At 41.5% G+C, this 17,788-nt stretch overlaps 2 protein-coding genes across 2 annotated transcripts in view; one reads left to right on the forward strand and one right to left on the reverse strand.

Moving 5' to 3' along the window:
• The window catches only part of LOC123165198 (pre-rRNA-processing protein TSR1 homolog), a 10,192-nt gene extending 4,660 nt beyond the window's left edge, over positions 1-5,532 (reverse strand). The window contains exons 1-14 of the mRNA XM_044582828.1: positions 5,295-5,532; positions 5,087-5,172; positions 4,334-4,411; positions 4,098-4,229; positions 3,812-3,862; positions 3,576-3,716; positions 3,376-3,498; positions 3,176-3,253; positions 2,484-2,573; positions 2,293-2,412; positions 1,989-2,072; positions 1,310-1,408; positions 1,034-1,222; positions 246-321 (exon numbers count right to left, since the gene is read on the reverse strand). Coding sequence (XP_044438763.1) covers positions 246-321; positions 1,034-1,222; positions 1,310-1,408; positions 1,989-2,072; positions 2,293-2,412; positions 2,484-2,573; positions 3,176-3,253; positions 3,376-3,498; positions 3,576-3,716; positions 3,812-3,862; positions 4,098-4,229; positions 4,334-4,411; positions 5,087-5,172; positions 5,295-5,376 — 1,429 coding nt within the window. The 5' untranslated portion in view covers positions 5,377-5,532. The remainder of the gene's footprint in view (positions 1-245; positions 322-1,033; positions 1,223-1,309; positions 1,409-1,988; positions 2,073-2,292; positions 2,413-2,483; positions 2,574-3,175; positions 3,254-3,375; positions 3,499-3,575; positions 3,717-3,811; positions 3,863-4,097; positions 4,230-4,333; positions 4,412-5,086; positions 5,173-5,294) is intronic.
• A 54-nt stretch (positions 5,533-5,586) lies between these two features.
• On the forward strand, positions 5,587-11,328 carry LOC123165199 (probable chromo domain-containing protein LHP1). The gene is made up of 2 exons (XM_044582829.1): positions 5,587-7,124; positions 11,033-11,328. The coding sequence occupies exon 1, from the start codon at positions 5,915-5,917 to the stop codon at positions 7,106-7,108; it is 1,194 nt and encodes a 397-aa protein (XP_044438764.1). The 5' UTR covers positions 5,587-5,914; the 3' UTR covers positions 7,109-7,124; positions 11,033-11,328.
• Positions 11,329-17,788: the final 6,460 nt, after the last annotated feature.

A 17,788-nucleotide genomic window follows, 5' to 3' on the forward strand; every position in this document is an offset into this window, starting at 1 on the left:
CCAGGTTTTAGACCCTCCATGTGGTGTGCTTACCCATGTTCAGGATACCGGTAACTGGTACCATATCACTCGGGTGCTGGGTAGGGATAATACGCAAATCGGCCGATAAATCAGTTAATCGGTTATTCAGTGACCCACAGAGTAGCGATTAACTTACCGAGATGCCGATTAACTGGCCGATATTTGGAACATTGATGCTTACTAAAAGGGATTTTAAACACTTGAAGGCAGTTGAAAACCCATACCTTCATCATCAGCATTAGATTCTTTGATTCTCTTGATGTCTTCCTCAATCTGCTCTTTGGTAAGATTTTCATCATCCTGCAAATGCACAAAGGATACATTTAGTTTGAGGCGTGTACCTAAAAATTGATGAAGGAATCCAAAGAGTAAAATAAGAGAGGACAGTAATTTCAAAAGGCCAGCAAGGCACACCTCACAATTTACAGAACAGCACAGAAGAGCAAAAGTACCCCAGGAAGATAATGCTCCCTCCATACAAACAGTTCATGTAAGGTTGCAAAAGGTGGGCTAGAAAACTTCTGCGAATTATTTAAACTTTACTTTGAGCAAATATATAGTATAAAGTATCGCGTTGAGTAGGTGTACATTTGAATCCCTCATTTCAAAAAGTAATTTTGTACAATGACTCATGTCATGAAAGTTTTACACCTTTAACGACCTATCTGCATCCAGACATATATTAAAATGTTGCCCATATCTAGTCCCAACCGGATCCAGATGGGGTGGGAAATATCAGTCCAGTCCAGCGCCACTGGGAACAATAGTTCTCTAGGTAGGAGCATTGGAGTTTTTTCGCTAGATCCTTCTTACATTATCCCTCTCACCCTCCCTGCGCACATTACATTCTCTCTATCGTGCAAAACCAGTCACAAAAAAAAAACATAAGCATTCCAAAGGCAAGAGTTGTATTGGCATGTACCGGCTAAGTCAGTAAAAGGCTGGCGAATGGAGCAAGTGCATTAAATAGTGTAACGTCATCAGATCAAGGACAAGAAATGAGACAACTTACTCCCATCTCAGAACCCCCAATAGTTTCTTGATCAAATTTCTCTGTGAAGTGAGACACTGCATCTATATCTGAACTATCGCTGTCGTGCTCTGAGTGATCTTTCTCATCAATTACCATTCCAGCACCATCTGGATTGTCATTCTCAGAATCATCACCTTCATCATCTGTATCATCAACAATCCAAGCAGCCTGCAAATAGCATTAATATTATTTTTAAATAAAAATATCATGGGCTATATTAAGAGTAAATATTCAATCTTCAATAGCCTTGTGAACCTGGTATTCTGATGTGCCGCGAGGAAGTTTCCTCTTTACAACTTTTCTTTGTTTATTGCTTTCATAGGCTTCCTCCATCTCAGCTTCTGTTGGCCAAGTCTAATCAAATACAAATAATACTGCACATTAGTACTTACAATTGATTTGCCTAGTTTGACTTTTACTTGAAAAGAAAAACAATGCCATCAACAAATATAAAGAGGAAACTTTTGAATTGGCGTAGTATGCACAACAAGGAAAAACAGTGCAGTTCACGAGAATCTGCAGCCTTGGGAAGTGTGAAGTGGATCATATAAAAATCTGACAAATGCTCCCAAAAAAGATGGGCCCAACAGAAACAAATATACCATTAAGTTTGCTATGCTTAAGCATATGCCCTATCTACTGAAACATGTGTTGCACCTGCTGAAGGAAAAGACCATTTTTAAGAACACTTCCAATAAAGAATCAGTAGGCCATGTGCCAAGCATCTCATGTATAAAGAAACAATTCATCAAAACAAAAAGGAACACCTCAGTGCCACGTGTGATGAAATTTGGAAGTAATCACTGTCCAACAGAAATTAAGCACTAAATTGAAGTTCTGAGAAGGGCAACAATTTCCTTTTTCAACCGCAAAAGTGAAAGAACACAAAACAATGGCTTACTAAATCACTAAGCTAGATCGGGGAAATTATCACCTGCTCTCCTGCAAGAGGATCTGGAATATTTTCAACAAGTAATGGTTCCTGATTCAAGGGGTCTGGAACGAAGGTATCAATAATCTGAAACAGGCAAACAATGAGAAGTTACCGGAGCGTGATCAATAAAAACTGTATGTAAGATGGAAAAAAACAAGAAACCATATAGTGGATGATTCTATATCATAATAGGGTTTCTTCTTTGAAAGTAAATTGTAGGGGAGGCCCTGACAGCATGTCGTAATATACATGTAACTGTACTATTTAATTTCTAAAACTCTGCATTTATCCTATAATGACAAACCTGAATTTGATTATCATCTGAATCCATTACATCGGAGTTTTTCCTCCCACTAACAGGACATGGATCCTTGAGGATATCAATTTGTCCTAACTGAAAATCACCAGCACCTGACACATGTACCTTTGATGGAGCAGGTGTTAGAACAAGAGCAGATAAGACTACCAATAAAAATTAAAACAAAGATCACCCACAAGCTGATTCACTGAAAGATTGTGGGCCCGCAGATATCCAGACACAAGCAAGGTGCACAATCCCATACTGTCACCTGGTTTTATGCAGGCCTGAAAGAAAGATCTTAAGTTAGCACCATCAACTGTCAAATAAAAAAGGAGGCAGGTGCACGTAAAGTTGCAAGAAGCAAAAGACTAGAGTTGGGTGATATTGTACAGGTAGTAAACTTGAGAGATATTGTGGTATAACTTAACAATACATGTAATAATATTAAAGGCAGATCTAATGAAAAGTATGATTTGCTTTGATATTCAGCCTAATTTGTAACTGAAATAAGGGATCGCAATCGTAACTGCAATTCTTTGCGGGAGGGTGAAATTAAAGCTCCTCTGCACAAAGTATGCGAGTTCCAGTGGTAGGTGAACTCACGGAAGTTGTTTGTGTACAAAATTAGTGAGAATATAGTCAGTTGGAGCAGAACCATGAGTTATAATTTTTTATTACTATTTTTTTTTTTGGAATCAAAGCCAATGTGACAAATCACAACCTAAGTTTTATCCAAGTGTTTTAACAGTACCATACTTGCACAGAAACAGTATTCTCAAAGAAACATCTAAGATGAAAAACATCAATGCAGTAGGGCAAACGTTTATGTTACAACAAAATAACAGTTAACAACTTTTTGATGAAAGTGGGACGAAGTTCTTACAACCTCCTCAGACATAACATAGGGTCTCTGATTTCTCCAATGTGGTGATGAAAGATGTTGCTCCTTGAAAAGCCGCATGAACTGGAAAATTTCAAATCGGTGATAAATAATCAGAAGGAGCATTAGGACTACAGAATAGAATACATAAAAGAAGGAAAAGTCATCATGTTTCTCCATGTAAAAACAAACAAAAGAAAATTTACCATATGCAAATCATCCTTAGTTTCTGCTGCATAGAACCTGCAATCTTCAGGCAGCTCTGGAGAAAGGAAAGAAACTGCTGCTTTCTTCAATTCCTGCTTACTTTTGGTATCTGATGGAAGATCCTGATAATATTAAAGAATTAAATTGGTATTCACGAGATACCGTCTTGAGTGAGAAAAGCTTGGTATGGCGAACTTACTCGAATGAAAACAGCTGTACTAGGTAAGCCCACAGCTCGAAGAACAGATAGACATTGTGATCCAAACTCATCAATTGGATTGCCTGAATCGCTGTTGTATAATGAATTTGCTGACACTACGAATGCTAACAAATCAGCAACCTAGGTAGGAAAATACAATTTGCATGTTCGATATTAGAGTTAAGAAATTCCAACAAAACATAATTGTGCCATATTGAGTTTGTTGAAGAGCATACCTTTGCCAGTTCCATGCATGAGGTGAGATCGCCATATGGTGCTTGCAGTACCTTAACAAATATCATGAATTTAAAACAATGAAATTAACTAACTAAATTCAATAAACAGACAAAACTAAACACTAAAATTAACGCAGGTACATATATAATGAGAATTGTGTGTAGCCCAGTCATGGCCAAACATGCAGCAAAATGATGCAAGAATAGCCACAAAATGGAATGGTTGAAAATAAATGTCTGCACTATGTACTGGGCATCTTTAGTACTCTGTTCCTACTGAACTAACCGTGGTTCGAAGTTTATAGGCAGGAGAGGCAACGGTGTTGGAAGTCAGTTTCTCGTCTCCTCCTGCTGCAAATATCAAAAGATCTTCGGCAAGTGGTCCAACATTTGCAGATGAGGAAAGGCCACAAAGAACCTGCAATAGCCAGAGATTAGATTATATCAATTGTGTGACAGCAGGAAACAATAAAAAATGGCCAGTAGTGTAGGACAACGAGAGCAAAGATCAAGAATACTAACAATAACACGGGGTGCACTTGAGGAGCCATTAGATGACCGCTTCTCCTTTAGCAAGGCAGCGCGTTTCTGATCACGGATCTGCGTCCCAGTTAAAAATATTTCAGGCAATTGGATAAGAATGGAAAATGGTGATAGTAATGATCAAACTCTTTAAACAGGAAATCAATGAAAATCCAACAGAAAACATAGCCAACAACATAATAGAATTCATTTGGATGACAGTCATGTAGATTAAAAATAATACAAACTGAACGAAAAGAATGTGCAGATTGAAATGAATTTTGTGAGGCTGTCCCTTTATCTAGCAAGAACAGATACAGGTTGGAAGAAAAGAAGTTCATTAAATTTTAAGCCAAAGTAAATTTTACCAATATAAATATTCTTTACATGGCATGAGCCCCTACTGCTTGTTGGCAGAAGAAACATTCGAGCTCAACCAAAACAATTTATGCAAATTGAAGCAATCTAATGTAATAGGCAAAATACAGAAGGTTACAGTTTCACCTTTGCAAAATTAAGTTTACTGTTGGTCAACAGAATTCTGGCTTCAAAATGGTCAAAACAGGACAGAGCTCAATGAAAGCGGACACATTCTAGTATGTCACTTCCGCCTAGTATAATCGCTAGCAAATATACTCTACCAAACATCATAAAGGATATGAACAAATTTCGTCAACTCTATCATATAGCCGAAGCTTGACCATCGCATCTAAAGCACACAAGGGGGCAGCTCGCTGAGCTAGAGCGTCTCACCGCTTTGCTGTGCTGGAGGCGCGCCGCACGGGCGCCCTTGACGGCGGCGCGGTGGCTGCCCGCTGGCTTCCCGCTCCTGACCTTGTCTGCGGACACAGCAGCACCCGGGCAGCCAGTGAGATTTGCAGTTTTAGTTACACATAGGGGAAAAGCGATTGTATAAAACGTAGGGAGCTCCCCAAAGAGGGAGGAGCTAGCTAGGCTGTACCGATCTTGTGCGAGTGGCGGGAGGCCTTGGAGGCGAAGCGCGTCTTGTGCGGCTTGTTGACCTGCGAGCGCGCGCCGGCCATCTCGCCGGCGGCGGCGACGAGGCAGGTGGTGGGCGCGTTGGGTTTAGGGCTTAGGTAGGTGCTGTGGCGGCGCGCAGGAGAGGGCGAGCTGTCCGCTCGTGCCTGCTGGTTTTGTTTTGCCCAAGAGAAGAGGTTGTTGGGCCTCTCGTGGGCCACTTTTCTGGGCGAACACGGGAGAGCTAAAGCCTGGAACAAAACACTGCCCGTCCATCATCCATCGGCCATCCCCACCCAAATCCCCTCGTCACGCGCTCTCCTCCCACACGGTCAAAGGCGACAACCCTAGCCGCCGCACCCACGCCTCCAGCCTTTCCAAATCTCCGCCCGCGCCGCACCTCCCATCCCCTACCCCTCCACCAACGCCGCCGCCCCCCTGCATCAACGCCTGCTCGGGTCCCTGCACCAAGATCTGCTCCCCCGTGTCGCCCAAAATCCCCGAGCCCGCATCCACCAATCCACAAAAGGTCCGCCCGCAACCTGAGTCCGCCTCCAGCAGATCCACAGCATACCGAGGGGAAGCGGAGTCAGATCTTTGGTGATGGGTCGAGGCAAAAAGGATCCCTGGGCGGCACGCGGATCCGTCGATCCGGTGGAGGAGGAGGAGGCGGCAGCGGTGATGGAGGTTGAAGAGGAGGAGGAAGTCAAGGGAGACGAAGAGGAGGAGTGGAATCACGAGGAGGATGAGGCGGAGGAGGAGGAAGAGGAGTGGGAACAGGAGGAAGAGGAGGCTGATGAGGCCTCGGCGGCGGAGGAGCCGGAGGAGCAGCGGTCGCCGCCCAAGCTGGCGGAGGGATTCTACGAGATCGAGACCATACGCCGCCGCCGCCGCCGCCAGAACCAGATACAGTACCTCGTCAAATGGCGTGGGTGGCCGGAGAGCGCCAACACATGGGAGCCTGAAGAAAACCTGAAGGCCTGCTCTGATTTTGTTGAAGCCTTTGAGAAGCGGCAGCAACCAAGGTCCTATGGCAAGCGCAAGCGCAAGCGCAAGATCTCCACTACTCCGGTGGTAAGTCCCAACCCTTCTTCTCAGGGTAGAAGGGGCCGCCCACGGCGTTCAGATCCTCGGTCTCTGTCCCAACGTCCTGTCCCAGAGCGCAAGATATTGCCTCCCAGAGCAAGCAGCAGGAGAGGTACTGATAACAGCAACAGGAACTTGGTTGCGGGGTCTGATGCATCAGTGAACGTGGCTCCTCAGCAACTGCTTGGACAAGGTGCTACACAGGAGGGCAGCTCAAATGTGCTTTCGGTTGGTCTGCCGTCTGTTGTGGTTCATCAACAGGATGAACATCAGCCTGCGAGTGGTGTATCAAAGGTTGATAGTTCAGTACAGGGACCCCCACCTCAGGTTGGCCAGGTGACCGGTGCCAAGAAGCGCAAGCTTGGGTCTGTCAGGAGGTTCAAGCAGGATGAGGCGCAGCAGGAGCAAGGGCAAGTTGTCAATGGCACAAGTGAGAAGCCTGGCAATGAGAAAACTGATTCCGCACAAGGAGAAACGGGTGATAGGACCAAGGGGGAGGGCGGTGCTAACCGTTGCATCACTAAGATCATCAAGCCAGTGCGGTATCATGCCACCATGACAGATGACGTGCAGCAGGTTTCCATAACATTCAGAGCACTCAGGTCTGATGGGCAGGAGGTTCTTGTGGATGACAAGGAATTGAAGTCTACAAACCCGTTGGTGCTGATAAACTACTACGAGCAGCACCTGCGTTACAGTCCCACCTCGTGAAAAGGATGCATGGAAGGTATTGGGTTGCCGTAGCATTCTTAAACCTTGTGGAATTTGCAGTGATATAGGTTAGCCTGGTTAATGTACTAGTTGTGATGAATGTAGCAGAATGTGTGCCCTTCTAGTTGCGACATATTTTGTTCAATATTTGTATAATCAGGGATTTATCCTAGGATGGCGTTTTGGTGCCCAAGTGCATCTGCACCTGTCAACGAACATCAAATTCGAAAGAAAAAGAAAAAAAAGTCATCTAAAAATATTCAGCGCCGAAGATGTTCTGAGTGTGCTAGGAGCGACAAATGACATTCAAGAGGTCTATGCAAAAAAATATTCTCAAAAAACTTTGAATAAAGGCACTTTGGAAACGTGAATCTGGGTTTTTTTATTGTCATTTCATCATGAAATTTTGCACTTCCCTAGCAAACTCCAGCATTTTCGGTGTAAAAATTAGATTTTTGAAAAAATGTTTTTTATTTACTGTTTATAGGGAGTTGAATCTATTTGGGCTCATCTATGGATTATTTGATTTATCCTATCCAATATTACTTAATTCATTCCAGAATATGATGTGAATTTTCGGGAAAGTTAAACGTTTGTATGCTTGACCAAGATTAAGGAATAAAATGTCAAAAATATGCAATACCTAATATATATACAATATGAAAATACTTTCAATAATGGATCAAATGATACAAATTTGGTACTTGTAGATATTGATATTATTTTTCTTAGAAACTTGGTCAAACATGCACATGTTTGACTTTTGAAAAGATAATACACCTTATATTTTGGAATGGTTGGAGTACATGTTGATAAGTTATTGTAGATTTAAATAAAAAAAGGGTTTTGCTAAAGCACATCTAGATGTGCCCCTTAGTATTGGACATCCAAGTCCTATGTCATTGATTTTACACAGAGATTGATGTGAGTATTTATTTTTTTATCTTTTCCTTTTATATGTGATTGAGTCACTTAGATGTCAATACTTAGATGTGCCCTCGATAGGCCCTTAAAATAACAGTGCCATCAGTTTTGGGGTTTACGGCCCAAACTGAATGTGTATTTTACCTTTTGATTATGGGATTCTAGTGAAATTGACATGGATGTTGATTTTAATGAATCTGAAATTAGGGGTGATATCTTTAATTTTACTGAATCTGAAATTAGGGATGATGTATTTATTTCCTGTGCTGAACCTGGGCTCCATGGCCTTTCCTTCCTTTTTTTATCAACACTTCTCATATTTATTTAGGGATGACCATATAGCCATGTTTAATAGTTGAAATAAAGAAGAACTAGATCTATTTAAAGAACCAGATTTAGTGTCTACACCTAAGTATAGATCTATTGCTCTTTGTAATTGTAGTTTTAGGGGGGTGTCAAATGTATATTATGGAAAGGTGTATTATGGTAAGTATTCTCTACTCATGAAGTTATTCATGATGTGGTGTATATTGGGCAATGTGGTTTCATCTTTTAAATTAGACTATGGAAGGGCATGTGATATAGTTAATAGGATATTTCTTATCTCTATTGTCATAAGTGGGTCTATCTTGTCAAAACTTTTCTTTCGAATGGTTTTGTAGGTATTACCATCGATTTCTGTGAATTAGGTTGAGGTGTTAGTCAAGGTCACCCTACTTCCCCTTGACATAATTAAGTTGTTGATGTATTCACTAGAATGCTCATTAAGGCAACTGTTATGGGTAGATTTTTGGCTTTACCAAATAATTAACCTACTGGTATCATTAGCATGCAAATATGCTCATGGTACTCTGATTTGAAAAAATAAGATGACTATGTTAGAAACCTCAAATGGCTTGTGTGTTTTGAATAGTTGTCTAGTATGAGGATTAATTTTCATAAATGTGATTTGAGGCCTGTTAACATTGAGGCCCAACCTTCTGCTCAAACCATGTGATACCATGTGATGTAGGAGTATCTTGGTGTTCCCCTTCACCATGCGAAACATAGGAAGGGCGGTAGATAAGACTGTTAAAAGAGTTGTTGGATGGAGAGGGAAACTCACAGTGGCAGATTGACTTTGATCTAGCCTTTCCTAGCCAGCATTCCTACCTAAATGAGTGTCATTATGTTTCTCAAATGGGCCATTTCTTTGATTAACTCTCAAAAGGCTCACTGTTTTGGGGATAAGTACCTCCTAGCCATCAAATGTCCTACCACTTAGGCTTAGAAAAATTAGGAAAGAACTTATTGCCCCAAAGAGGTATATTATGGAAAGTATTCTCTACTCATGAAGTTATTGATGGTGTGGTGCATAGTGGGCAATGTGGTTTCATCTTTAAATTAGACTATGAAAGGGCATGTGACATGGTTAATAGGATACTTCTTACCTCTATTATCATTCAAAGGTGTCCTTTGCCATAAGTGGGTCTATCTTGTCAAAACATTACTTAGGAATGGTTTTGTAGGTATTACTAGTGATTTCTGTGAATCCTGTAGAGGTGTTAGATAAGGTCACCCTATTTCTCCTTGATACTAAATTTAGTTGTTGGTGTATTCACTAGAATGCTCATTAAGGCAACTATGAGCAAATTATTGGGATTTTTCAAATAATTCAACCTACTGGTATCATTAGCATGCAATATGCTCATGATACCCTGCTTTAAAAAAATAAGACGACTATGTTAGAAACCTCAGGTGGATTCTTGTATGTTTTGAACAGTTGTCTGGTATGAGGATTAATTTCAGTAAATGTGATTTGATGCCTATTAACATTGAGGCTCAACCTTTTGCTCAAACCATGTGATACTGTGTGATGTCGTAGTATCTTGGTGTTCCCCTTGACCATGCTAAACATAGGAAGGGGGCCTACAACCAGTAGTTGATAAGACTGTCAAAAGAGTTGTTGAATGGAGAGGGAAGCTCATAGTGGTTGATTGACTTTGTTTCAGTCTTGACTAGCCAGCATTCTTGCCTATATGAGTGTCATTAAGTTTCTCAAATGGGTAATTTCTTTGATTAACTCTCAAATGGCTCACTGTTTTGGGGATAAGTACCACCTAGAGCCATCATAAGTACCACCTAGCCAGTTGGGATTTGTTATGTATGAGGAAATAATTTGGAGGGTTGGGTATACCTAATCTCTTTGAAGTTAACATTTGCCTCGTAGCCTCTTGCATTAAGAAATACTGTTTAAATAATAACAAGTTCTAGAAACAAATCATTTATCAGAAATGCACAACCCAATCTCCTAACCTTTTTGCTTGTCCCAACAATGATATCTCCCCATTTTGGAAAGGAGTTTTGTGAGACACTAAAGATGCCAATATTGGATATCTGCAAATTTTTGGGATCTTTATATGATCTCTAATGAGCATAACCTTACTATTGCTGAAATCTGGGGTGGATCGCAATTGAAAATCTCTTTTAGGAGATAGTTTGGTTAAAATTTACTGAATAAATGGTTTGACCTAACTCATTAACCTCTTTGATGAGAAAGATGTCCAAATCCAAAGGGATTTATTTAGTTAGCTCCTTACATGCTCTTTTTAATTTCACAGGTATAACTCTGTTAAAATTCCTATTGTTTGGAAGTTAGTTGTTCCTTCGAATTCACATCTTTTTGTGGTTGCTAGCTAATAATAAACTGCTCAACTAGAGATAATCTCAACAAGAGACAAAATGTACCTGGCCTCTCTTGCCTTTTATGCTATGAGCATGAGTCATATATTCACTTGATTTTTGAGTATGTTGTTTCTACTAAGATTTGGAGATACATTTCTTTGCTTACTGGAATGAGATGTAGAGCTAGTGGTGATTGTGTCACATGCTGGTGGATTAGTAATGCTTATCATTAAGTTGAAAATGTTGTCCATGCAACCACTTTGTGGTCTATATGGAGAACCCGCATGATTTATGCTTTAATTCTTCTTACTGATATGGCTTATATGTGATTTTCAGGAAAACATCTGTTAAGGAATGGGAACTGGATACCGCAAGCTTGACATCGAGACTCAAAGCCAAGAGGCATCAGTTAGTGGACAATGTTGTGAAGCTTATTGTTCTACATCATGCCCAATCCTCTATTTGGAGTGCTCTACCATTGGGGGGGTGGACAATGGTGTCAATCTCTATATTTTGGGTGGCTCTACTTACCTTTTTTCCAGTTACCTGGTTGAACTTGTTTAGATTTCTTAAAACTTTTTTGTCGAACCTTGTACTAATGTCGTGCTCTGCTTGCTACAAAATGTATGGTCACATGATTTCTTGAAATGGAACCGGGGTACAAGCTCTTGCCCTAAAAAACAATGGGTTTGTGTTCTCTCACTATCTTTGCCAACAGTGAGTTTTCCCATCTCGTCTACGATCAATACCACCGTCGAAATCACTATGACTAACTAAGGGATAGTACAGTCGCACTCGGACTTTGTAGATTTGCATTCTGGGTTGGTTTCGAGTTCTCCTAAGTAGATCAACTAGGGTTTAACATGATTGATGAAGCTTCGTGTCCGTTGTTGTAGGCGGCGGGCAAGGATGATCTTGAGAGTATGATGAGTGGTTTGGTATCCATGAGGAGGACCTTGGTGATGTCAATTTTTAGGAGGAAGGTCCACCGCCGGTGGAGACCACCTGGTGGTTGTCACTAGTAAAGTTACATATTACAAGGGGTATAACCAATTCTGGTGTTTCAGGAATATATGTTTTGCATGGGATCTTGTGTCAAAGGTTCGGATACATGCCTTGATAAATAACATGCATATGATGTAATGTTCATGCTTGGGGAATGGGAAAAGGTCGTGGAAGGTGGTCATGGGGCTTTTCGTGCCAACGATGTTCTACTTGTGTCATTCCTTGACAGCATTGGCTCTCCCTTCGCCCCCAGTGTTGCAGCGTAAGGGCAAGGCGGTGATTGGTAGCAATATGGCAACTTCTTCCTCAATTGTAGTCGACTTGGAGGAGGCTCACCACGCTGTCGGCGGGTGGTTGTTGGTCGGACGACTGCTGGTTGAGTTTGAGGTGAATCGAGGAGCTATTGTACTTGAGACCTTTTCCTTTTCTGTTGTTTCTATTTAATAAAAGTTGCAGGGGGGTTTTACCCTACTGTTTATAGTAAAAAAATTGAATCGTCTCCTAGAGATCTATTTGATGTAACTCTTTTTTGCGGTGTGTTTGTTGGGATCCGATGAACTATGAGTTTATGATCAGACTATATCCATGAATATTATTTGAGTCTTCTTTGATCTCTTATATGCATGATTATTTATAGCCTCGTAATTCTTCTTCAAATCTTTGGTTTAGTTAGGCCAACTAGATCGATTTTTCTTGCCATGGGAAGAGGTGCTTTGTGATGGGTTCGATCTTACGGCGCTTGATCCCAGTGACAGAAGGGGAACCGACTCGTATGTATTTTTGCTATTAAGGATAACAAGATGGGGTCAATTTCTACATAAATAGATCTTGTCTACATCATGTCATCGTTCTTATTGCATTACTCCGTTTCTCCATGAACTTAATACACTATATGCATGCTGGATAGCGGTCGATGTGTGGAGTAATAGTAGTAGATGCAGGCAGGAGTCAGTCTACTAATCTTGGACGTGATGCCTATATATTGGTCATTGCCTTGGATATCGTCATAATTATTCGATCTTCTATCTACTGCCCAACAGTAAATTGTTTACCCACCGTATGCTATTTTCTCGAGAGAAGCCACTAGTGAAATCTACGACCCCCGGGTCTATTCTTTATCAGATTTGCTTTGAGATCTATTTTTATTCGCTTTTATTTTCAGATCTATTATTCCAAAAACCCAAAAATACCTTGTTGCACTTTTGTATTACTTATTTTATTTCGCGTTTTATCGAGATCTATTTATCCAATCTACACAATTTTTATCCCGTCAACTTGACATTTTTTGGCGCCGTTACCCGTAAGAGGGATTGACAACCCCTCATAAGTGTTGGGTTGCAAGTATTTGTTCTTTGTGTGCAGGTACCGTTTACATAGTGTTGCTTGGTTCTCCTACTGGATTGATACCATGGTTTCATAACTAAGGGAAATACCTACCGTAGCTATGCTGCATCATCCCTTCCTCTCTAGGGAAATACCAATGTAGTTCAAGCAACATCAATTGTCCTAACCAAACCTAAGATGCGAATAAGAAATATGAGGCTATAAATAATCATGCATATAAGAGATCAAAGAAAACTCAAATAATATTGACGGATATAGATGATCATGAACTCAAAGTTCATCGGATCCCAACAAACACACCGCAAAAAGAGTTACATCAAATAGATCTCCAAGAGACCATTGTATTGAGAAGCAAAAAGAGAGAGGAATCCATCTAGCTACTGCCTACATACCGTTAGGTTTCTGGTAGACTACTCACGCATCATCGGGGAGGCATCAATGAGGATGATGAACCCCTCCGTGATGGTGTTAGATTGGATCTCGTGGTTCTGGAACTTGCGGCGGCTGGAATTGTGTTTCGTCGACTCCCCTAGGGTTTCTGGAATATTTGGGAATTTATAGAGCTGAGAGGCGGTGCAACGGAGCTACGTGGGCCCCACAACCCATCAGGGCACGCCTGGGCCTCCTGGCGCGCCCTGGTGGGTTGTGGTCACCACGGGCCTTCCCTCGTCCACTTCCTTGGCTCCCAAGTTGCCTTCTGGTCCAAAAAAAATCTCCAAAAAGTTTCGCTGCGTTTGGACTCCGTTTGGTACTGGTATTTTGCGAAGTAAAAAACAAGCAAAAAATAGCAACTGGCATTGGGCACTATGTCAATAGGTTAGTCCCAAAAAAGATATAAAGTTGCTATAAAATGATTGTAAAACATCCAAGAATGATAATATAACAGCATGGAACAAGCAAAAATTATAGATACGTTGGAGACGTACCGACAGAAATGTACATCGTCAGGCACCTTTTCCCTTGCCTCTCCATCACCATTGACATCTTCACCCTCGTACGTCTCCCGAATTGTTGCACTTCCCAGATTTTGGATTGTCGTCATCATTCCTCGATTTTCACTTCTCATGCCCTTCCAGAAAATTCCAACAATGTAGGAGGCCAAATGATTCACCCTTCAACTTTGCCATTTTTGGTACCTATCTGTGCTATAGTTTCCTAAAATAATCAAATTCTCAAATTGAAGGAAAAAATGCTAAAGTAGCGCAAATGTGGAAATGACTTTTTAACATATTGGTCAATGGTGACAACACTAGGAGGAGCATGCTTCACTTGGTCCAAGCAAACCCACCAACTGCTGCACATATCTTGAATCATACCAATCGGTTTATGAGATATTTGACACTACACTTCATTCTCCGTCCAAGATGATATTTGAAACACCCCTCGACACACTTCCAGTACTTTGCCCTCATTCGATCTTTTTCGGTGACCACATCGAGAGAGATATCCTCCCATCCCCTAACAAGCGCAATATCCTCATCCAGGGTGAAGTTTTCTCTATGAATTGCTTTCTTCTTCGATGGAGGCTTAGAATCTATCAACTTCCGTATCTTGACCAGACCATCCATTTGCTAAAAATGCGACTATGATGCACCCTCAAGATGGAAATCATTTGTCCCGCCGGAATCACCCATCATACTTTGGAGGAATGGTTCGTTGTTGACCGTCTCCTCCCCCCAAATCACATAATCATCACTAAATCACAAACATTGCACGTTTGCCAATCTTTTTCCATGATCACCTCGCATTCAATCAAAATCCGCATAGGAAGAAAATGATGTATTTTTTGACCTCAACATCATTTATAGACTGGCTTAGGGCTAGGAAGGCGCCCCAAGTTCGCCCACCGTCAGGAGGAAGGGAGGAGGGGCAACCACACGACCCTTCCCCGTCTACTTCTACGGTCCCTTCTGTTAGGGAATTGATACGTCTACAACGTATCTATAATTTTTATTATTCCATGCTATTATAGTATCAATCTGGGATGTTTATTATGAAATTATATGCAATTATATATCATTTTTTGGGACTAACCTATTAACCTAGTGCCCAGTGCCAGTTGCTATTTTTTGCTTATTTTTGGCTTTTCAGAAAATCGGTACCAAATGGAGTCCAAATGCTACGAAACTTTTTGACAATTTTTTCTAGACTAGAAGGAACCATATAATCTTCGAGAGAAGACCTGAAGAGTCACGAGGGAGCGACAAGCCTGCCAGGCGCGCCCCCGGGCCTGTGGGGACCTTGTGGCACCTCTTGACCTAATTCCAGCTCTATAAATTCCCAAATATTCCCACTCACATGGATTGTTAAATTGTTAGAGGCAGCCTCTAAGGTTAGAGGCGATGCTAGCCAATTTTTTGTTAGAGGCAGTTCATGCAATGTATAGAGTCTGCCTCTAAGAGGAGAGAGAGGGCTTAGAGGCAACAAAAAGCATACATTGTGGATGCCTACTTTCCGGTCTATATGACTCAATTTGAAATCTCCCTAACCATAATAGATGCTGAGTGGTGGAATAAATTTTTTACTTCCATAGTTCGCAAAAGTACTGGGCATGTGAGATGGTGAACGGAGGGAGTACGATACCATTAGTACTACAGTTCTTTTGGAAGGGTTGTAATAGTCCGTCCCATTCACATGTTCACATTTCAAGCTTCAATAAAAACGTTCCATGCAAGGATTAAGAGAAAACTCAGCAATGCATGTACTCCCTCAATCCATATAGGGTCTACAATGCGTTTTTTAGGCTAACTTTGACCACATGTTAGAGCAATAATATGACATGCAACTTACACAAATCATACGATCAAATCGTACGTGGTCATTGTACTACTAACACATGCATGCATTGCAATTAATACGTACATGATACAATAGTAAACACTCATTATCCAGTAGTACTAGTTCATTGCTTGGTTTAATTTTGGATTTGAGGCCCATAAACCGGAAGAGAGGGAATATTATTTTCTGGAACCATCCCCATACGGCCATACTTGTTTCAGAGAAGGGTTATATGCCTTGCTGCAACAGTACCGTCCAATCTTTCATGTGTGGTGTTTTTCTTGGAAATTATTACGAGAGGATTCGACGATGTGTGAAATGATGTGTTGTTCGTGTGTCCAACTTACTATTGGAAAGGTGTGTGATGTCTACTACAGAACCTTCTTCTTGTAGACGTTGTTGGGCCTCCAAGTGCAGAGGTTTGTAGGACAGTAGCAAATTTCCCTCAAGTGGATGACCTAAGGTTAATCAATCAGTGGGAGGCGCAGGATGAAGATGGTCTCTCTCAAACAACCCTTTAACCAAATAACAAAGAGTCTCTTGTGTCCCCAACACACCCAATACAATGGCAAATTGTATAGGTGCACTAGTTTGGCGAAGAGATGGTGATACAAGTGCAATATGGATGGTAGATATAGGTATTTGTAATCTGAAAATATAAAAACAGCAAGGTAACTAATGATAAAAATGAGCGTAAACGGTATTGCAATGCGTTGAAACAAGGCCTAGGGTTCATACTTTCACTAGTGCAAGTTCTCTCAACAATAATAACATAATTGGATCATATAACTATCCCTCGACATGCAACAAAGAGTCACTCCAAAGTCACTAATAGCGGAGAAGAAACGAAGAGATTATGGTAGGGTACGAAACCACCTCAAAGTTATCCTTTCTGCTCGATCTATTCAAGAGTCCGTAGTAAAATAACACGAAGCTATTCTTTCCATTCAATCTATCATAGAGTTCATACTAGAATAACACCTTAAGACACAAATCAACCAAAACCCTAATGTCACCTAGATACTCCATTGTCACCTCAAGTATCAGTGGGCATGATTATATGATATGCATCACACAATCTCAGATTCATCTATTCAACCAACACAAAGTACTTCAAAGAGTGCCCCAAAGTTTCTACCGGATAGTCAAGACGAAAACGTGTGCCAACTCCTATGCATAGGTTCATGGGCGGAACCCGCAAGTTGATCACCAAAACATACATCAAGTGGATCACGTGATATCCCATTGTCACCACAGATAAGCACGGCAAGACATACGTCAAGTGTTCTCAAATCCTTAAAGACTCAATCCGATAAGATAACTTCAAAGGGAAAACTCAATCCATTACAAGAGAGTAGAGGGGGAGAAACAGTATAAGATCCAACTATAATAGCAAAGCTCGCGATACATCAAGATCGTGCCAAATCAAGAACACGAGAGAGAGAGAGAGAGAGATCAAACACATAGCTACTGGTACATACCCTCAGCCCCGAGGGTGAACTACTCCCTCCTCGTCATGGAGAGCGCCGGGATGATGAAGATGGCCACCGATGAGGGATCCCCTCCTCCGTCAGGGTGCCGGAACAGGGTCCCGAGAGGTTTTTGGTGGCTACAGAGGCTTGCGACAGCGGAACTCCCGATCTATTCTCGTCTTCGAAGGTTTTAGGGTATATGGACTTATATAGGCGAAAGAAGTCGGTCAGGGGACGCTCGAGGGGCCCACGAGACAGGGGCGCGCCCAGTAGGGGGGCGCCATCCACCCTCGTGGCCACCTCGAAGCTTCCTTGACTTCAACTCCAAGTCTCCTGGATCACGTTCGTTCCAAAAATCACGCTCCCGAAGGTTTCATTCCATTTGGACTCCGTTTGATATTCCTTTTCTTCGAAACACTGAAATAGGCAAGAAAACAGCAATTTGGGCTGGGCCTCCGGTTAATAGGTTAGTCCCAAAAATAATATAAAAGTG

This window comes from Triticum aestivum, chromosome 7D (assembly GCF_018294505.1).
Source record: "Triticum aestivum cultivar Chinese Spring chromosome 7D, IWGSC CS RefSeq v2.1, whole genome shotgun sequence".
Taxonomy (NCBI): Eukaryota; Viridiplantae; Streptophyta; class Magnoliopsida; order Poales; family Poaceae; genus Triticum; species Triticum aestivum.